The sequence below is a fragment of the Brachyistius frenatus genome, unplaced genomic scaffold (genome assembly GCF_029030835.1).
Source record: "Brachyistius frenatus isolate BFR_SWC_R1_liver_20210118 unplaced genomic scaffold, ASM2903083v1 Contig_208, whole genome shotgun sequence".
Classification (NCBI taxonomy): domain Eukaryota; kingdom Metazoa; phylum Chordata; class Actinopteri; family Embiotocidae; genus Brachyistius; species Brachyistius frenatus.
Window position 1 is genome coordinate 667 of NW_027210807.1, and position 21,989 is coordinate 22,655.

Genomic DNA, 21,989 nt, shown 5'->3' on the forward strand with positions numbered 1-21,989 from the left:
ATTTACTTGTGAAAGTAATGCTGGAAAATAAATGTAGTCTTTGCACAACACAACACAGAACAACTAAACAGAAAGGTTGAAGAACAAATGAGTTTGATCTCAGCAGAAAAGCACAAGATGTCTTACCTTGTCAAAGGTTGATTTGTGGAATGTGGTTGGAATTCTATCCTCCTGCAGAGAATGAACATGGTCCATTGTGATGTCATCGTCGTCATGGACAGCAGAACTGAAACATTCTCATACTGATGTCACTCAATTAAAAAAAAAAACCCAAAAAACCCACACTCATTCTCTTTCACACCAAAACGTATCCTGCAAGTCCAGGAATTTAACAACCGACCGTCTGGTCCCAAGCTGCCCCCTCTATGGTCCGGACCTCATTAGTGCTGTTCATTCTGCAGCAGTGGTGTAGCACCATCATCTGGAACCTGTACATGCAAGCAGCCAGAACAGTACTGCTCAGTAGTTTAGTGTCGGGGTCTTCGAGGCCGCTGGACCCAGAAACAACAGGCATTTGCTGTTTTACGTAAAGGAACAAACCTTCTTCTGTGTCAGTTTTCATTTTACAGTTTATTTTTAGACATAAAAGACACAATTTCTAAACCACAAGAGAGTTGACCTGATGCTCTGCAACCTTAGAAAAACATCTTCTTGCAGCTTTTATATCGGGCCAGGTTTCATTTACAGCTTCAGTTGAGTTTCTAGCAGAACTTGTCAGGTTTTGGTGTGCACCCTGTGGATGGATGCACTGATGGTCAACAGTTTCAGAGGGTACATTTCATTGCAGAAAAGCCAAAGACGACAGTTTTACCACTGACAGCAGCCTCTGAATGCACTGCAGCCACCAGACATTTGACTCAGGGCTGTTATCCTCTTCTTTTTAAACTGAGGAAGAAAACCTACTTTCTACAATATAACCAACAACTGAACATGAGTTCAGATGATTTCTCAGGGAGTTATTCAAAAAGTTTGACAGAAAGTGATTCGATGACTTGATGAAATCGAGAATTAAACACTACAGATAAATGATTAATGTATAATTAAAACTCTTTATACTTCACGAACCAGTGAACATTTCATTACAAACGTACAACCCTGTTTCCAACAAAGTTGGGACTGCAGGAATAGTTTACACACCAACAATTTGCCTGGACAGAAGAAGAGAACTACACTTGAACATCTTCTGGAAATAGGAAACAATTAGAACATAATCATCAGATTAATTAACAAGGAAAACAATCATTAACTGCAGCTTCAAGCAAAATCTATTCAGGTCCAAACTGGGTGTTGATACGTTTCCTAAACTTTGCTGCCGGATATCAGATTTGAACACTCATGACGTTTGACTTTCAATAAGATTAATTAGTGGGTTTTGATAAAACATGAAGTAGAAACTTTAGGTTTTTACTTTAAGTAAATGTCCAGCAAAAGTGACAAAACGTCTGTGACAGTAAAGTTATTACTTTAGAAAAAAACAAAGTGATGAAATTACTTGTTTGCAGACTTACAATACTTCTATGATGCTTCCAAAAAATAAATAAAATAGAAGCAGTTTTTTATTATACAAAATAAAACCCAACATTAATTAAAACTCTGAAGGTCTGATCATAGCTGGAGGACAGTTGCATCTTCGCTGATTTTCAACGTTCATTTTTGACAAATATGAGATCAATATTTCGACTCAAATCAGATGGAGTTTGGAGGCTTGTGGGCAGTTTTCCATTTATAATCCAGTTTTGGTCTAAATGCATCATCCTTGTGCAAAACAGCTGACAATATGCTCATATTTCCATCATGTTCCTGGCCTGGATAGATGATGTACAGTATAACAAAGAGCAAACCATTTTGAAATGTAATAGGTACAAAAACAGAATTATATTTAACGTTATTTTTCTGACATTAGTTGTGTTTATATTGTCTATTTTATGTCCTGGACCTTGACACAAATCATGATCACAAGCAGCATTTATATTATTTTTAGTAGTGTCATCATCATCAAAGTTTCACAAAGTCTTAAAAGTCTAATTTTAGCTTGATTTAAACTTGTTTGGAGCAGGAGCTAATTTTCTAAAAGTAAGATAGCTGATGCTGGCTGCACATAACAGTCATCATCACTGTGTACACAGACAAAGAGTTGAACTGTCTTTAATTCCTGATAATGCAATAGCTACAGCAGAAGGTAATAGTTACAGTTGAGGTTACAGCTAGAGGTCGACTGATTCACTAGATCAAACTAGTTTTCTGTTTCAGATGAAACCGGTGTTGAAAATAATAATAATAAAAAAAAACATTCCTGGAGGCAGGGGAGGTTTTAATTTAACTGATACAAATCAAAGATGGAAATTTACATTTGGTATCAACTTAAAAACTACATGATCAGAAAAATATATACGACTAATCAATGCTACAAATAAAGTTCCGTTCATGCGTTATGTTCTAAATCTTAAACACAACACTAGAGATGATTTGGTTACATCTGTAATTCTACGTGTTCAGTTATCATCTAGGTTTTTACCCATTTCCTTCTCTCGGAGGCCCTGGCCACGCCGGCATTTCTATCAGTTGATATCATGATCGCATTCAAACAGTCTTAACAATGTTCAGGGAATGAGGAGCTGGAAAGCCTAAAGTTGAGGAAGCCATCATACCATCTGCGTGTCGCCATATAAAGCTGCTCTGCTGTAAAATCAAGTCAATAACTGTGTTATTGTTCAGTTTGCAACATAGTCAAGTTTTTAGCTGCCAGAATGTAATAATGCGAGGAACAAGAAAACCCCACCTCCCGATTTCACCAAGGGAGGGATATCACGGTGTCGTAGTTTAATTCCTGATGTTTCCCAGCCTAGAATTAACACACAAAAAATAAAATCAGGCAGACATGAACAGTGTTACCAATGATTAGCTGAAAGTAAGAAAGGCTGCAGTTAAATCAGTCATTTCCAGTGCAACTGTTTGGATCAATGACCAACAGGGTGCAGGAAATCTGAGAGGATTTCCATGTCTCGTTTAGCTTTGGTGAACTTTGAAAAAAGTTGAGTTTCCTCAAGAGCAAGCTGAACTTAAAATGTGTGCCTCCATTCAGTTTCTTTCTCCGTCCGAGTCTGAACTGCTAAATGATTAACGCGTGGTTTAGTGACCAACAATAGTCCATCGTACATTTACCGTTTTTGGATGAACTAGAATGTTTCTTGCATTTTCCTGGCCTGTTTAGCATGTTAGCAGTTAACAAAATAGCTCATTTACAATATCATTCCAGCTATTTCACAAAAAAATTTGCCTGTTCCTGGTTTATCCAGGTTCTACATCAAGATTAATAACTAGAGCCGGCTAAATGTGAATACATGTTTGTTGTGTTCTTCTAAAAATAATTCTACTTCAGTCATCTGTCATCAGTCGACCTCCGTGTGCACAAGTTTAACACATTTGGTTTGCTGATTGGGGGATTTACAGCAGAATCTGATATGACTTTAAGAGATAAATGGACACCAGACAGATGGTTCAGCTACAAGTCTTCACCGGTCCACCTGGTTGGAAACAGCAGAGGCTCCAGCTGGGACCCAAGTTGGGTCGAGTTCACATTATAATCACTGCAATCAGAATTTTTGATTTGTATTCATCCTTGGGTATACTTCACACCAGTTCTCCTAAAAATTAATGTCGAATTTTCATGGATCTGCTTTGGCTCAAAACTTTGAACCTGTGAAGACCTCCGTGCTGAACTACAGCAGTCTCAGACGCAGGCAGACAGACAGACAGACAGACAGACAGACAGACAGACGGCTACATCAGTAAACCCTGGCTGGTATTTGGTCAGATTAAAATCACGGTTCCCTCATCCTTCAGTTTAAGTCCAGCAGGAAACAGGACTGCTGGTCAACAAACACACGACAGACAAACAAACAAACATTTACATTCTGACAGTCCAGTGCTGATGCTCAACTTCCTGCCAAGTTCAATTATTTTCCACATGACTGACTTACAGAGTTCATTTTCTGGGGAGGAGGAATGAGACGTGATGATTATAGGAACAGATATCTTTGGATGTGGATTGGGACAGACCGACATCATCCTTCTGTGGCTTGGGGAAGACCTTCATTGTGAATATAATTCAGAAAGACCATGGAAAGATTCTGCTACATGTAACTTGCATTGCCTACAAAATCGGTGTCGTCTTTGTCAGCAGATGGTTGATTATCAACACTGGACTTCACAGAGCGGCTTTCTTTAACAGCCACGATTCACAACGATCACATTTCTCACAGCGAGATGAATTCATTCGTGCGCAAACTGTTTTTTAAGACAAAGCCAAGAAAATAAAAGTATTTGTAGATAAACATTTGCAGCCAAAAGTTTGTAGACAGCATTGTCTTCATTGCAGTGGTTCCCAACCTTTTTGCTTTGTGCCCTCCTGAAAGAAGGCTTTATCAAGAGTATGAATCTTTGTTGGGGCTGCAGATGTCTGATTTTTTTTTTTAAGCCTAATTTATCCAAGGCACTCAATTCTGTCACTGCAGCCACTTCACGACCGTTTATAAAAAACAAACAAACAGGCGTGCCATTCAATCTTCGGTGCTACAGGTTTGTTTTGGTATGAGACTTCTGTTTTGTACACCCATGATCCAAACAGTTCACATCAGAGGTCTATTCATGTCTTGTCTTGTCTATGAATGCACTTCCGAAACAGTTTCAACAGCACAAGTTCCACTTGGAACATTTTGACAGCAATGCCGTCTCTGGCCATGTCACGGCATCACGTGACTTCAAACTGTCGTAACTGAACCCAAATTATTCAGTACAGGACGCTCAGAAACCAAACGCAAACCTAACTGAATTTTGTGTAACGTTACACCCGTAACAAAATCAAATCTAGGTTTGTGTTGCAGAAATTCGTTTTCTGGCGTCGTTACTTTTAGTGTCCTTTTGTTTTGGTCAGTTTTCTTGATTTTGTCTTCGAGCCACTTAAGGTCAAAGGAGGGAAACCATACAATAAAGGTTTTCCAAAATTTTAGCCTCAGTTTTGCCCCTTTCTTTTTTCCACATGCCATAAAACCAGATTCTTGTCAAATTGTTTTCCGAGGCTGTTATAGTTAGTGTCCATGATGCCACTCCCACATGTGGCTGCAATGTCCGGCTGTCCACATACTTTTGACCATGGAGTGCACCTTGTTGTGAGGAAAAACTTTGAAAAGTGGAAGAAAATAAATTTAAAAAAGGCATTTTTTTTGTTGTTGTTGTAAAAAATATATTTGTGCTGCCTGTAAATCTCAGTTGATTTGTAGGTCGAGATGATTATCTTGAGGTTTTATGAGACTAAATGAACCGCTACAGTTCAGTTTGGATTGAAGTTATCCGAACAGGTGGTGTGTGAAACTGGTGTTAAAGCAGTAATTCTTCCAAGGTTTTCCTTTGTGTTACATCTTTGCTCAGACCGAGTTCATTTGCATAATGAGCAGGAATGGAGGATTAAAAACCATCATGCGTATCATGTTCAGCTTCCACAGCCACAACCAGCTGAACTGACAACAATCGTCTTGACTAAAATCAAAAATTTGAGGTTTTAAATATTTTTATCTGAATTTGGGGGAAATAAAATATGTAAAAATGAAATTTCAAAGCTACCATTGAGCTCAGGTGTTCTGGAGAAGAGTCCGAAATATGGGGCGCTGGAGATGATTATAACGGACCTGATTGAGGAGCAGAAACTTTCGCACAGCTAATGAGAAAAGACAGGGATTGTCTAAAGTTATAAAACACATTTCCTGTCAGCATTATTCTTTTCTATGAATGTTCTTTCTTTTCATTTTCATAAATGTGATTTAAAAATCACATGACCCTGGGAATGACTGGGAGGTGTCTGGTATCCCGCATACATGTAACAGATAATTACAAATCCAGGATACTTTTTGAAATAATTGACCAGATACAAAAAGTGTAAATAAGTGGACGTTATGTAACAATTGCAAACATACTAATATGCTGAATGAATACAAAATCTCTCAGCAGTCTGTTCTCATCACCGTCAAGTTGAGTCCAAGAGAGATTTGAGTCAACAGTCACAAAGCAGAAGCAAGTCCAACATAATAGAAAAAAAGGTATCCAATCAGTTTCATGATCAAGTCAAATTAATGTCTGACTGACAAGCTTCTGCAGTCCACTCAAAACTTTTGGAGCTGGTAAAAGCAAAAAGGTATTAACAGGTGAGACTGGTTGCTAATACCAAAACAAGTCAGAGTCAAAAACCCCACAACACCCAATACAAGTCTCAGTAAAGGTCAAGTCAAATCCACCCACAAGACGGACACGGGAAAGTCCAAATGCAGACACCTACGAGTCCACGGCAAATCAGAGTCGCTACAAGTCCTGGTCAGAACATTCACATTCTGAGGCCGGACCGATGCATTAGAAGTCTGTGTCCAGACAGCAATGAGGCTGAGACAAGTCCAAGACGTAACATGTCAAGAGTCTCAACACTCCCGATGCCGAGACACATTCCAGTCATGACAAGTCCGCATCAAAAGACCAATAAGACAAGTCTGACCTGTAGTCCGAATTTAAACCGCAATGAGAAGGAGAAAATGTCCCCTGAGAAAAATCCCAGTGAAAACACCTCTGTAACCAGAAACAAGTCTGAGTGGAGAGAAAAAGAGACAGAATGTAGGATTAAAACTGGATTTGAGATTTACAGGTCATCCTACGGGCAGTGACACATCGGGCAACTTTCTGAGCAGCGCAGACACGCACACGTCAATGTTGCTTCGACCTTCAGCGGATGAAATGTTACCAAACAGGGCAGGTCACCGTTTCAGGGCTGAAGGTACCAGACACCAACCAACCATTTCAAGCACCAAGGCCAAGTGAGTCGTGCAGTGTTTCTCTGTGGATCTATAAGTTACTAATTTCCAACAGTGAAAAGCACTCATCACTTCCCACCTGTGAGGAAATCACTTTGAACTTTCAGATCCAGAAAGTAAAGTTTTGTTTCGGTCCGTATTGCTGATATTTGTTGAGTAACAGCACAACTCATTGCGGAGTCAGTCAATCCTGTGGAGTCTCCTAATGACGGGTGTGATGACGGTTAAAGTGAGCAGCAGTGACGTAGGCAGCGGCTGGAAGAGGAGAGACGACTCCCGTGTGTGACGGGGAGTGACGGGTCTATATTGCACACGGGTTGGCGAGATCCTCGAACACCGTCGGTTCTTCGATCCCTCGTGCAAACAGTTTGATCAACTGGCAGTGCGCTCTGAGAAAATAAAGGAGAATGTGTGGTTTTTTTGTTTGTTTTTTTAAGAGAAATATAAACCCAGTTTGAATATTTGTAAGTTGGAAACCAAACCAAAGCGTCTCGGTACCTGACGTCGATGGCCGTGTGGGTCAGGATCTCACCATCGCAGTTCCAGCTGCTGTAGGCGGGCGCGCAGCCGCAAGCCGGGTGGTCTCGGCAGATCTGGCTGAAGATCTGCCGCTTGCCGTTCTCCAGCAGGTCCAACTCCAGGTCCGAGTCGCTCTGGCAGTGACGCGGCGTGAAGCGGAACCGCCGCACCCGGTGGACCTGAACGAAAGTTAGGTCGAACTAATCGAGAGAACAAGAGAAGAAGAAGGAGACGATTCAGTCTTTTGTTGACTGACATCTTGCCATCATGTGGACAGACCACGAATGATAATGGGGATTTATTATCCCGCCTGGCAACAGACCTGGTCATCTTTGCTGGTGTGTCTGAGGAGGTGCCTGAGGAAGTCAAAGCGGGAACATTTTCGGACCAGGATGAGGTCAGTGGTGCCGTCGGCCAGGTGTGCGGCAGGCGAGAGGCCTTTGGGGCTGCGAGGACAAGCACAGCTCATACTGGCGGCGTTTATAGCGAGGAACTTCCCTCGGATCGTCTTCCACTCGCCATCACTCTCTGAAAACAGAACCACGCGGACCAATCAGATAACAGGATGGAGAGGGAATGTTAACACGTTAAACACGTGACATATCCAATAACTTTAAAGGGTTGAATTGTACGTTTTTTTCGGACTTTGAAAATGTAATTGAACGGAAAAGCTACTTGAGGGGAGATTGTTGTGTCAACTGCTGTTTCTAAGATCAAGAATAAACTTGGAGAAACTTTAAGTCAACTTGGTGAAAAAGTTCTTGAAGTACTCGATTTCAGAACATCTGCAATCCCATGAAAACTTGACCAAATCTGTCAGTTAAATAAATATACTCCAATATTATTGATTGAGGGCGGTAGAGTGCTGCAGTGGTTAGCATGGTCGCCTCACAGCAAAAAGGTTCCGGGCCCAGAATCCGGGCCTGGGCCTTTCTGTGGGGAGTTTGCATGTTCTCCATGTGTCTGCGTGGGTTCTGTCCGGGTACTCCAGCTTCCTCCCACCATCCAAAAACATGCACCTCAGGTTAATTGGTGATTCTACAAATTGCCCTTAGGTGTGAATGGTCTTTGTTTCCATCGGTCTCTATGTGGCCCTGTGATGGACTGGCAACCTGTCCAGGGTGAACCCTGCCTTCGTCCAAAGTGAGCTGGGATAGGCTCCAGCCCCCCGTGACCCTGTTCAGGATAAAGCTGGTATAGATGATGGATGGATGGATTATTGATTGACAGAACAGTGATGGGTGGATTGAGATTAAGATTATCGTTTGAACTTTAAGAAGGTATTAAAGGAATGGTTAGTCTTGTAGTCATGTTAATGCCGCTCATTTTAGTTCTTGTGTACATCTCTATCCTTTGGCGTCCCCCACGGCTGTATTCACGGACCACTTTTATTCAGAAATAAAGTATAAATATTTACGGTGATAAAACAAGATACAACATGATGAAGCCAGATTCCCAAGATACCAAATACATTTCAGTAATTTCCTTATTTAGTGTTTAGAAGCTGTGGATGGCTATTTTTCTGTACTCACCACAGTCTGACGCCTCGTCCATCTCGTACCTCTCAGCTCTCTCTGAAAGTAGCTGCCCGTTGTGCTGACAAACCACACAGCTGGAGATTTACAGACACACCAATGTTATTTCTAAGAAACACACGGCTGCACATACAAATTAAATCATTATTCAACCATAGCAGAGTTCTGAGTGGTAAACTAAGTTAGCTAAGTTATAAGTAAGGTCACGTGTCAAAGGTCAAATATGAGGTGGTAAAGTACAAATCAAACACCTGTAAGTTGTTGGTGAATTCTTGTATTACTTAAACTCATTTTCACATCTCACTCACCCGGATCTACACCTCGCTGCATCTCGTGGCGTTCCCATGATGCCTCTGGCCGGCAGGTAGGACACCGTCCCTTCATAGTAATGATGAGTCAGGAACATCTTCAAGCCTGCCGGATCCAGAACATCAATGTCAATAATCTGGGACAACGAAAGGTTATAGATGGTCTCAACATCGCCATACATGGTCTTTTTCTACCTGAGAGGTCGTATCTGGCGGGTCCCATCCATCTCTTCCTCTCACTGTCAGTAAGCACATCGCCATAGAAACCGTATCCCAACAGGGAGACAGAGTACCGCAGGAACGTGTTGTTGTGGTGAACTGAGCACACGTCCATCGGCTGAGAGTCTCCTGAACACACACACGGACACATACACGGACACACTATCAACATACTAACCTGAAATACTTTTGTGTTAAGAGACCGAAATCTTTGTTTCCAAAGATACACAATCAAAAATGAGACATGTAAGCAGGCATACACTGACACTTTAGTAGGAGACCATGTGACTGACCCACTATGATGTGCAGTGCAGAGGTCACGGGGTCGTTGGCGCCCACAGTGGCGAAGCAGATGCAGTCTGTTGAACCTGAAACAAACAGATTGTCTGTCAGAAGAAACAAAGCTGACCGTGACACCTGAAGTTTATCAGTGTAGAAAGTCCCAAAGAGATAAAATCCAGAACTATGGTTGTCAAACATTCTGAATATTTCCATAATTGTTTTGGTGCAAGATTTTTAAACTGCATATTTTCCAACAACAACATTGCTGCAGGGAGCAGCACACAAACCCCTGCACCAATCACAGAGGCCATAAATTAACCAGCGATACTGCTGTTGCAGAGAGGTAAAGTCTCCCTGATGACGGTGTGCGTGTTCACAGAGCAGAACAACAGAAAACACAGAGGACACAAACAAATATTACAGAGAAACAGGGTCACAATCAGCACCTGCATTTACTCCCAGATAACAAAGACTCCTGTTCTCTGATTGGTTGTGAGCAGTCTATTCAGTATTCACCTCAAACATTGTTCAGCTCAGCAGTTTAACATCAGTCTGTCTATGTTTTATTAACAGTAACATAACTGTATTTATACATCATGTAGAAATGTGGGGCTTTCACAAGTCACTCACAATTTATGTCTGAATTTTTGTGTAGAAAAAATTATTTTAACAACACGGAATTACTTTAACTAAAGATTTGTACATTTTTGTGGGACCCGAGTCATTCTTTTATGTATTTTGGGTTTAGAGGAGTTTTGTTAAATTGACAATATGAGAAGTTAAACTTATAACAAGAGTTTATACTGAAGAATAGATACGATGCATGTAGGGTAAGGACAGTTTAAAAGCTAAACAAGGACAGCAATTAGTACAACTGCACAGTAAAAATAAACTCCAGACTCCAGAGAGTTTAATTGCAGGTATCCATAGCGATACAGCTGATGCTACAGGCCATGTTACTTCACTAAACAATCCCTGAAGCCTCGTCAAGGATCTCTCCAACCCCCGTCTGCAAACAAGTCGTGTCATGGACCTCTTTAACCTGCTCAGGGGAATTTACGACATTGACACTATGCCGCTACCCCGAAGGATGGAAGCAACATTGCCAACATTTTATACAATCTACAATGGCAACGGCAACAAAACTAAAATCTGTATTTTTATATTTGTTGGGTCACATGAGAGTTTGGGACCTGCAGGGATGATTCCGATGCGAAGTGAGCAGGGAGACAGTGTTTCATCTGGACAGTCTGGATCGACGCCGCCGTCGATCTGTGTCCTCCAGATCAGCCCGTGGATGATCTCGCTGAACATGCCGTCCCCTCCGACACACACCACGCTGAGATGGGGTCAAAGGAAAACGTGAACATTTAAGACAGCAGGTCTGACATGTTTCCCATGCGGTGCTATTATTTTAGCGGTTCACCGATACAAGCAGGCAGTTTGTTCTCTGATGCGTGTAGAGGTTTTGTGAAGGAGCTCATTCAATTACACAAAACTCACCCATCAAACCTTTTCAGCTCCGCCTGCGTCTTCAGGTGATCCCTCGCATGATTGGCGTACTCCGTCACTATGACAACATACACACAGATCAGACCGACATCAGTGCCACGCCCCTTTTCTGGGGGAAAACAATACCACATACTGCATTTACGGCAACGGTGAACCGGAGGAAGTTGAGACTTTTCTCCAAACTTGACTAAATTAATGAAGTCATGCCATTTCTTCAAAATTGTTCACATCCAATTTCTTCCCCTGACATGCCTTAAAAAACAATCCTGATAGAACGGCTATACAGCGCTGAGCTGCACTAAAGGAAGACAACAGGGAGGCTGCGGGTTATGATGCAGCTCAGTCAGATGTCAGATCACAGTGCTGAGGTGAGTTCGAATACTATTTGGAGAGCAGGAATGAAAAGTAAAATATTTCACAGGCAATTTGCTTCCCTGGAGACTCGGTAAGGTAAAAATAGATTTGAGCACCTCTGGTTGGGTTTTACCAGAGTTGAGTTACAGCATTAACCCGGTGCCGGCCGGGAGACAGAAGTCCCTTCTGTGACTGAAGAGGGTTAAAGTGAAACTTTTTGCTCTACCGAGTGTCTTCTATGGCACACAGAGTGGATGTATCTTTACTTAACAGGGTGCCTTTGGATCAGTTGGAAGCTTATTTAACTTTGGTGTTTTATTTATTTATTTTTTAAATAGTTGGGTTTTGTACTGTCATTTTACATTAAAGTCTATGGCGAGTGTCCTTTGTTTTCCCACAAAAAGTTGTGGAGAAGTGCTGCATGTCAAACTTCCCGGATGTGTTTCAGAAGCACGAAATCTGACAAAGGCTCCCCCTCTTTGAGATACACTTTTTTTGTCATCATACTGAATATTTCCATAAATTTAGGAATCAAATTCCTGAGACTTACTGACATATTAATAAAATAATTTAGGCGAATTTGGGATGCAATTGGTGTCCCATTTTCCTTAGTTTAAGATTTTAAGCCCTTCACCTTCTAGCTCCGTTCTGAAGGGCCACAAGCGAGAGGGCCTTCCTGAATGAAGGAAAGGGCCACATTAGAGAGCGGGATGTGAGCGATGCAGGACATACCGATGACTTGCGTGGAGATGCCGGCCTGGGCGAACAGCGGGGCGACCTTCTGCTCGTAGATCTGTTTCCCCTGTCGCTTCCCGCTGTACGGGTTGATGTAGACCAGCAGCTGTTTGGGTCGGCTGGCTGTCGACACAAAAAGCAACGACAACCGTGTTACAGGTAGCTTCAGGCAGCAGTGTGTCATGTTCAGTCGTTGTGTGTCGGTGTAAAAGTCGTACTGATGGTGGCGAGCTGCTCTCTGATGCTGCTGACCCAGCATTGACCCAGCGCCCCGTCCGAACACGTGAAGGTGACCTCGGCACACCGCCAGCGGTGCTGCCGACCCCTTTCCACATACAACACTGAAACAGACACAAGTCAAAAACGATCATTAGAATTGACTCCGTGATTGATAAATAAGACCTCATCATGAATATCATCAAAATAATTTCGTTTTGATGAGCTGTTTCACATGAAAAGGTTTTGCCTCATGGGATGATTTCACTGTGAAAATGTACTGGAAGTTTAAAGCCACGAAGTGAACAGCTGTGTTCCAGTTTAATTAACTGGATCAACAGAAATGTTGACGAAATTAAAGCTTCTCAGTGTTGGCAGTCTGAATCTGCTGAGCATGAACTCAAGTTACAGCCTGTGCACAAAGACGGATGACACGTCACCACTTTCCCCACTGAACTACAGTGAAGCCACAATATTGCGGAAATGGACTCTGCCATCGTGTGCTGGTGAAGCTTTGACTCGACTTCTGGAGATCTTTCAGGCTGTTTCTCAATCGTAAGGATGCATCCATGGTCCCTGCACACTTGCATGCATCATGTGTTCTCCGGTTGCTAAGACATTTGCTCAGTTGCTAGGACGGATGCTCGGAGAACACATGCTTGAGAGGGAGAAACCGTCTGTGACCAAGACTGAGAGTCTCCTGCTCAAGTTGACCGGGAAGAGTCATCCTCTTTGATACTTCTATCTACTTTCAAAATAAAAGCTGGGGCGGTGGCGTTTCTCACCACCAGATGGAGACAAAGAGCAATATTCAGTCTATGTATTGTTTTAAAAATGGAAAAACAATGTCTAATCTAAACATGGGCAAAGGCATAGTGTCCAGCCTGGTAGCTGAAACCTGCAGGCAGTGAGACAACAGTGACAGCACCCACCTGTCACTCAGAGCAGTTTCACCCTTGATGATGCATAACTTTAAGCCTTAACCATTGACTGTATATAGAAGTGGACGTAGCTTCCAGCTCTGAAAAATGAGGCCGATGCGGAAGTGCCAGAAGCTGCAATACCACTGAGTGCCACTAGAGGATGGCTCCAAAAAGCCTACAGCTCCATAGACTCACATTCAACTAGTCCCATCAAATTATCAGTCAACATTTTTTCGAGTTAGTTTTTTGGAGGTCCATCTGAAAATAATTCCGTCATTAATTAGAAAATACAAAAATACAAAAATTAGGGTGGGGGGAGGGGTTGTTTGACTGACAGGCCTGTGGTGCAGTCAGGTCACGGCTATTGATAGGACGCAGATGGAGTCAGATCCACCGCTCGCTCCCTGCCCAATTTTGGGAGCGAGTTTCAAGTGGCCCTTTAAAGAAGTGCAGTTTTTAGGCTTTGTTTTTCAGCCATGTTTCCAGCTGTGTTTACCTGTGAAGGCCCGCCTGTAGTCCTTCCCTTCTCTCTCCTTGATCTTCTTCCAGTTGCTATCATCTCTTCGTCCACTGCCGTTCTCCTCTTCCTCTCTGACAGAGATGATCTCTGACACTGACACACTGTGACACACACCTAAACAAAAACCACACACATACACAGTTTTTTAAGCTTCAAAACACAGGGGCTACGCTCAGATTTCAGAGCCTCTTTGCAGCATGTGAAGACACCATCGGACACCATGTTATTTACACTTTCACTATCTAGAATAACTTAAAAAAAAAAAACACAAAAAACTACATAGACACAGGCACATGATATTTAAAGAAATGAACTGAAAGCAGTGGTTTCCTGGAAAATAAGAAATAAACCGAGAATCAAATGTGAAGAATACAAAGAAAAGATCAAAGTGGATTTCTGTTTTTTGGATTCAAATGTTCAAACTATGATGTAAATGTAACTTACACTTTTGAAGTCAGTGCTACGTTTTAGTAACAGCCCACCTGAGACTTTCGTTTACCGGTCGATCACATGACTCATAGGCGTGTCATGCATTGAGAGCTGCTTGCATGAACATATTACATAATGTTAGCCCTGAGGATGGGGAGGGAGCTCTGGTGCACAGATCAACTTTCAGAAATGGATGCCCACGGTTTTCACGGAGACGACCGGGAGCAAAACTGAGAAAACAGGAGATATAAGAGGGTGCCGCCGACCATCATCGCTTTACTGCTTTTCTGTTTCCACCTGAAGGCAACATAACAACCGGTCTGATATACAGTAACAGATAAAAGCTTGTAGGAATCACTGGAGATGGTCAACATCATTAAACGTGGTTTCCCGCCAGGGACACAGAGATGCTGTGGAAGGACCTCAGACAAGAAACGTTGCTTGATGGAGGTTCAACCAGTAAATCCATGGATGCACTTACTTCCTCCACCCGCACTGTTAATATTTAATGAATATGTTGACACATAAAATATACATTTTTCGGTGTAGTATTAGCTTAAGCACATTGTTTTTGTCTATATTGCAAGTTAGGTGAAGATGCTGAAAACCAAGTCATTTGAAAGGGCTGACATACTTTTTTTTACAACTTTGCAATGTTTCAGGATGGATAGATACAGACAGACAGACAGACAGACAGACAGACAGAGACACACAGAGAGAGAGAGAGAGAGAGAGAGAGAGAGAGAGAGAGAGAGAGAGAGAGAGAGAGATAGATAGATAGATAGATAGATAGATAGATAGATAGATAGATAGATAGATAGATAGATAGATAGATAGATAGATAGATAGATAGATAGATAGATAGATAGATAGATAGTTGGGTGGATGGATGGATGGATGGATAGATAGATAGATAGATAGATAGATAGATAGATAGATAGATAGATAGATAGATAGATAGATAGATAGATAGATAGATAGATAGATAGATAGATAGATAGATAGATAGATAGATAGATAGATAGATAGATAGATAGATAGATAGATAGATAGATAGATAGTTGGGTGGATGGATGGATGGATGGATGGATGGATGGATGGATGGATGGATGGATGGATAGATAGATAGATAGATAGATAGATAGATAGATAGATAGATAGATAGATAGATAGATAGATAGATAGATAGATAGATAGATAGATAGATAGATAGATAGATAGATAGATAGATAGATAGTTGGGTGGATGGATGGATGGATGGATGGATGGATGGATGGATGGATGGATGGATAGATAGATAGATAGATAGATAGATAGATATATAGATAGATAGATAGATTGATAGATAGATAGATAGATAGATAGATAGATAGATAGATAGATAGATAGATAGATAGATAGATAGATAGATAGATAGATAGATAGATAGTTGGGTGGATGGATGGATGGATGGATGGATGGATGGATGGATGGATGGATGGATAGATAGATAGATAGATAGATAGATAGATAGATAGATAGATAGATAGATAGATAGATAGATAGATAGATAGATAGATAGATAGATAGATAGATAGATAGATAGATAGATAGATAGTTGGGTGGATGGATGGATGGATGGATGGATGGATGGATGGATGGATGGATGGATAGATAGATAGATAGATAGATAGATAGATAGATAGATAGATAGATAGATAGATAGATAGATAGATAGATATATCTATCTTTAGTGTCATAGTATATAAATACACAATGAAATTTTGTTTGGCAGCAGTCGTCTTAGCAACATAAAATAGAAAATCAAAAATACATGCAGAAGATATGCATGTCTCTGTACAGAAACTATTAACACTTTAAATAGTAATGCACTTTTCCTTAAATTATAGCAGCAGTTAGGCTGAGTTGGGCCTACTGGATGTGCTGGAGCTACGCTAAGAGTCCAGATGCATATTTAACACACAAGCATGAGAACGATATCCAATTCAGCATCTCAATATCAGAAAGAAAAGGAACAAGATTTCCTAATACCCTGCTCCTTTAAGATCATTTGATTGTGCAGTTGTTGTTTTTTTGTAAAAGCTGCAGCATGTAGATCTACAAACTGAACAGACTACAACAGGCCAGCAGAGTTACAACAACTATTCAGCCAAACTACACATCAAACACTGAACCAGGAGCTACAGGGAGGACGGCATGTTTCTGCTGGATCTGATGGACACAAGATCAAATCTGACACTACTACTCCTCTGATAAGACACGCTTTATTCCAAAATGTGATTTCTGATGGTACAGAATATTTACGCCAATTGAGACTAATTGATAACATTCATTTTGAAACAAAACCACTGGTTGAGTTTATAATTTCGCCATCAAAACACAGAAACATGGTCCAGCAGCAGCACCACAATCACTAACCCTCCTGTCAGCAGGTGGAGGTGGACCACTGCATTGTGGGAACTGAATGTCCTACCTGAGTCTGGTCGACCAGGAAATGAAGGAAAACAAAACCCTGCAGGAGAAGGACACAGTTAACACCTCACAGAGCAGCACCCATCCCTCAACAGTCCAAAACAACAGCGGGTCAACTGTCTGTGATGTCAACTGTGGAGCAGCGTAGGGCTGCATCTATATCCATTATTGATTAGCCTGCCTATTATTAGAGATAAAAATGTTATACTATAGAAGAACAAGCATGTTATAATTTCCTATAGATCAGGTCAGTGTGGGTCTCAAAATGAGGCAGCAGAGAGTGAATGCACAACTTGGTTTTAAGTTAATGGCCCGTAGTAGTACTTGCTTACATAGGTGGACGCACAGTGCACGTACACGCTGCTTGTTATACGCACAGGGACATCCAGCTGTGCACAAATGTGCAAATGTGAAAGATTGGGAAAATCTGCCGTTATAATAGCAAGTGCTGCTGACTTTTAAAGGGAAAGGGAGATGACACTCTGATGGGTGTTTAAAAAAAAAAAAAAAAAATGTATACCTTACACGTATGATTCATTAGGAGATGAAGCAGAACCCCTCTGAACCATCCACCCTTACTTTGCACTCAGATTATCCGCCGTTAAACTAAAGTGGATTTAGACATTGTGCCCTGAATGCTCTTTAAACCAGACAATTCATGGTTCTGAAGGAACTTGAAATGAAATAAAAAGAAATGGATTGATTAGCAATGTTGTCATTTATTTAGAAAAATTGTCTGCGGAAAAAAAGTGTCTCACTGACAATAATTTAGTGAAGACGCTCATACTGTCAATAACTCTACAGAAATAAATAACATAACGTCTATTAAGACAACGGCAACATATTCCTAATTAACAAAAATCAACCACTAAAGCCGCAGCGTGGTTTCAGGTTTAGAATTGCAAAAAAAATAATGCAGTCTTTTTTTTCTTTTTTTTTTCCTTTGCTGAGGACACAGACATCCTGTTTGAACAAACTTTATAAGAACCACCAGGTCACAGGTTCTGTCCAAGCAGAAAGGCTAAAGAAAATGTGTCGTCTAGTGTAGGATAGGTAATAAAGACATGGTGAGCTAATATTAAATAGACTTCTGACTGTCATTGTTCTGCGTGTCATCACAGGAAGTATCGACACTGTTTTAGGATGGACGGCTGAAAAAACTGCGACACCAGAACCAGAAATATCATCTTTTTTTCATGTGTTCTTCCTTCTTGTAAAAATATTGCGCCTACATTACCCACAATGCCACTTGTCTGCCGACAGTTCGGTCAGATGTGTTATGCAAGTGCTGTAGCCGCTAACGTAGCCTCCAGGGACTCACCTCCAGCAGGTGTTTCAAACTCGAGTTTAAATATCTTGTGACGTCCACTGTGCATTTAATGTCTCGCTATTTTCCTACGAAATGTCTTCTGCAGTCGTCAGTGAACGTTACAGAAATAGCAGCAGCTCCAGAAAACAGTAATCAGGTCAGACATTAAAGATTCACAAGTGAAACCCAATCTCAACACAAACACACACCGCTGTCTGTTTCAGGCACACACACGCACACGCACACACACACACACACACACACACACACACACACACACACACACACACACACACACACACACACACACACACACACACACACACACACACACACACACACACACACACACCAGCTGTTTCTGTTGGTACCGGCTAAGGCTAAACATCTGAACTGTGATCAGCTGAGATCCTGAGACAGACGAGACAGAAAGGAGCGTGAACCTGCTGACAACAAACCCTGACAGTTGCTGTATTTCAAGCGTCCTGCAGATGTCCTGCAGCAACAGGATCCTGGATATGCACACAGACGGGGGAATCATCGGTGCTGACGATGATCCAATGGGTCAGAAAATATGCAGTTCTTTCATTGAAAAGTGAAAGCCACGGCACCGTGGACATAAACGGGTAACTACGACTCCCAAGTTGCACTTTCAGTGAGAGCAAAAACCTCCAGTCAAGTGTAATCTTTCGCTTCACCTTGACTTTAGAAACATTCGACAAGTGTAAACGCGGTCCTTCTGTGAGACTGCAGTCCAATGGGCCGTTCCTTCACCAGACTTGAAACTGTGGACTAAAGTCACCTGATAGGACAGCGACGTCTTCGTTAAGGCTATGCACATTAAAATAACACCTAAAGTCTACAATAATTGGAATACCTAATTATTTACAAACTAGTTGCTCTAAAAAGTGAATGTTCTGCTTTAAAACCACAAACCTGATCAACAAAATCACACTTTTTTTAAAAAATGTGACACTACAGTTGCCAGACTCAAAAAGCATAATGCCACCATGGAGTCAGGGAGTCAGGTGTGGGCTGCCGCTTGAGCCCCATATTTCTTGATATTTGTCGACATTTTGGCTTGTTGGCATCATTGAAACTATGCTGAGTTGACTATTAGCAGGTCCTTTTGGTAATGTACCCACGGATGTGCAGACACGTATCACCGGATCACTTTAATAGTGAGGAAAACTCAAACATGTGATGATTCTCAGGCAGGTTCTTTTCCTATCATTCCTAAGCAGATTTATGTATATTTGGACATGACGATATCCTCAAATAGTGTCAGTCACAATCAAAAAATGAAGTCTTTGTGTTAAATCTTGAGTTTTAATGACTGCAAGTTTCTATACAAGTCCTCATCTGTTTACTTGATCCATCTTGTGGCCCCTAGTGTTGTGTGTAGTGAAAATATGCCAACTAATTGCCACATAGACGCTAATTCCTTTTTAGCTTTGTGTCCTGGCTGGTTTCTGGGGGGAGAGACACATTAGTTATGTCATGAGGACGGCTACGTCGGTACCACGGCAACGCCAAAGTTCTGAGAACATGGTGGTACGTTGTTTGTATTTATGGTTAAGAGGCCCGTAAAACAAAATACAGCAAAGAGTCGTGTGTGTTGAGATATTTTACCTTGAGCTGTATCATCAGCAGTGAATTTATAGACAACTAAAAGCCAGAGTACAAACAGAAAGAAAAGAAGAAACACCTCAAACGTATCAAAGCAGCTCAAAGACGGACATCTGGATAGTTTCAGTTGTTTACTACATATGAAGAACGTGTCGGCAAAATGTCCACATCCTGAATCGTCATCATTGTTATTCATGAACTGCAACGACAGCGTCTGTATCCCAACGGTCGCACTGCGAGCTCATGAAGTGAGCTGGGTACTGATTACATTACTAAATAAAAAAATGAAATACATTTTTTGATCTATTTTTTTCCACTGGTATTGACTTTGGTGTAGAGAATTGAGGAACTACCAAATATGTGGTCGAAACGTTGGTCATTGGAGGAAAAGCACATGATGGCTCAGTTCCATTAAGTTTCACAGAAAGCCATGACACATCAAATAATTAAAAGCATTACATAGTACGTGATTGCACGATGACAGTCGGTAATAATAATGATAATGATAAAAAAGGGGTAATAGTGTTGAGCCTACAGGGATTTATCCACAACATTTATAGCTTAAAAGCATGAAATACGTTTCAACTTTAGTGTTTACCTATCTGTCACCAACTTTACTTTTCTATCATAATGTTGTTATCAGAGAAAAAGCACTGAAAAAGCTGCTGAACTCTCCCTACTCAGCAGCAAACATCAGACAGACCCAAGGAGACACTGGCTGGTGAACACTGGAGCATTTAGCAGATATGAGTCAGATGGTTCAATGAGGAGTTGGCTGGTGGAGGGTTAATGTTGGACTTGCCGCAACAAGTGGGCTCAAACACGTCACCAACTGAGTGGTGTGGTAAATCACTAAATGTAATCCTGCTGCGAGAACTTTGACATGACGTTGTTCAGTCCTTCAGACGCGTGTATTTGTGTGCATCTAGAATCCTGTAGAGAACATATGAGGTTTGGTTGGTACTGTTCCTCCCGCTGCCTGCAGCCTCAGTGTGTCCTCTACATATTGTGTGTCACTCTGGATGTTGTAACCAGATATGTCTAATTTGTTACTCCAGTCTGGATTAAACCATGTTGTGTTCTGTGTGTCATCTGCAGGTCCAAACAGTGTGTGTGTGTGTGTGTGTGTGTGTGTGTGCCCCCCCCCCCCCCCCCCCAACATGTCCTGTCTTGAGTTCTGTCTGTCCTTTTGTTTATCACGGGATGTCCGCGGTGCCTTTAAGGCCAACGTAAAAGATGATGCCCCCCCCCCCCCCCCCCCACACACACACACACACACACAAGACATATCAACCGGGTCTTACTGGGTCTGAACGGGTGGTACACCGGGCTGGAGACCCGTCTCTTCCAGGTGAGCAGGGACCGGCTCAGGCTCACATCGTACGCGGTGTTTCTGACGCGGAGCTCGGACACCAGCAGCAACCTGCTCGGTCTCTCCATCTGCGTTTGTCCGTCCTGCTCCGTCCTTCAGCCGGCTGAGGAGGCAGCAGCAGTTCGGGAACGGTTACCTCCGTCCGGGCATGTTCTGTTTGCGCTTCTGGAGCAGCTCCAAACCTCTCAAAATAAACACTAATCACACCGTAACAGTATCAACAGCTGTGTGTCCATGTAGCGGATTTCAGCTCGGGATGTTTTTCTCTGATAGATAGCGGTTTTTCACCGGATGTAGGAGGTGCTAATGTGTTGCATTCAGGTACTTCCAGAAAACTCGACATCACTTTCGTGGTGCACATACTTGAGTTTGTAATTGTACGGTCAACTAACCCTAAATCATACAGCAAATAATATTTGATCAATGAAGATTGGACAAAAACTGTAAACCCAAACTTTATAAAAGAATGTCTGATGAAGATAATTGAAACGTGGTTGCTTTTTTTTTCTATACCTTAAACACCAACTGTCAGAAGAATTGTCAGTATAAACAATTTTTTGTGACGTTCATCTCTTTTTTAACATTACATAAACAACCAGGTTCAAAATCTTTATAAAATAATTTAAATTATGTACCCTCCATCTCTCTGTTTCATTAGTATTTGTGTAATATTCCCATAATTCCAACAATAAACACAGCATTGGAAGGCATCAGAAAGCTATTGCGTCTGTCGTCATCACGTTCTCTGACTGATCTTGATTGGAGGAGGAACCAGTATATAAAAAGCTCTGCAAAGGGAATTTA

At 41.6% G+C, this 21,989-nt stretch overlaps 1 protein-coding gene across 2 annotated transcripts; it reads right to left on the reverse strand.

Moving 5' to 3' along the window:
• Nucleotides 1-6,533: 6,533 nt before the first annotated feature.
• Nucleotides 6,534-21,454, reverse strand: LOC138633104 (ceramide kinase-like). 2 transcript variants are annotated; one of them, XM_069719142.1, is made up of 14 exons: nucleotides 21,118-21,454; nucleotides 16,877-16,915; nucleotides 13,951-14,088; nucleotides 12,534-12,656; nucleotides 12,313-12,438; nucleotides 11,218-11,284; nucleotides 10,908-11,053; nucleotides 9,726-9,800; nucleotides 9,409-9,561; nucleotides 9,214-9,319; nucleotides 8,903-8,982; nucleotides 7,693-7,898; nucleotides 7,350-7,570; nucleotides 6,534-7,240 (listed from the first exon to the last, which is right to left on the reverse strand). In XM_069719142.1, exons 1-14 carry the CDS (start codon nucleotides 21,251-21,253, stop codon nucleotides 7,153-7,155), a joined length of 1,704 nt encoding a protein of 567 aa, XP_069575243.1. In that variant the 5' UTR covers nucleotides 21,254-21,454; the 3' UTR covers nucleotides 6,534-7,152. The 2 variants fall into 2 exon arrangements, with proteins under 2 accessions (XP_069575243.1, XP_069575244.1); XM_069719143.1 differs by lacking the exon at nucleotides 16,877-16,915.
• Nucleotides 21,455-21,989: the final 535 nt, after the last annotated feature.

Excerpts from the sequence above, each read along its gene's own strand:
- LOC138633104 (XM_069719142.1), bottom strand. The coding sequence starts at position 21,253 with ATGGAGAGACCGAGCAGGTTGCTGCTGGTGTCCGAGCTCCGCGTCAGA. Across the intron at positions 14,089-16,876 it reads TCCTGGTCGACCAGACTCAG|GTGTGTGTCACAGTGTGTCA; the intron begins GTAGGACATTCA and ends GTTTTTGTTTAG. Across the intron at positions 8,983-9,213 it reads GCAGCGAGGTGTAGATCCGG|CTGTGTGGTTTGTCAGCACA; the intron begins GTGAGTGAGATG and ends GTAAATCTCCAG.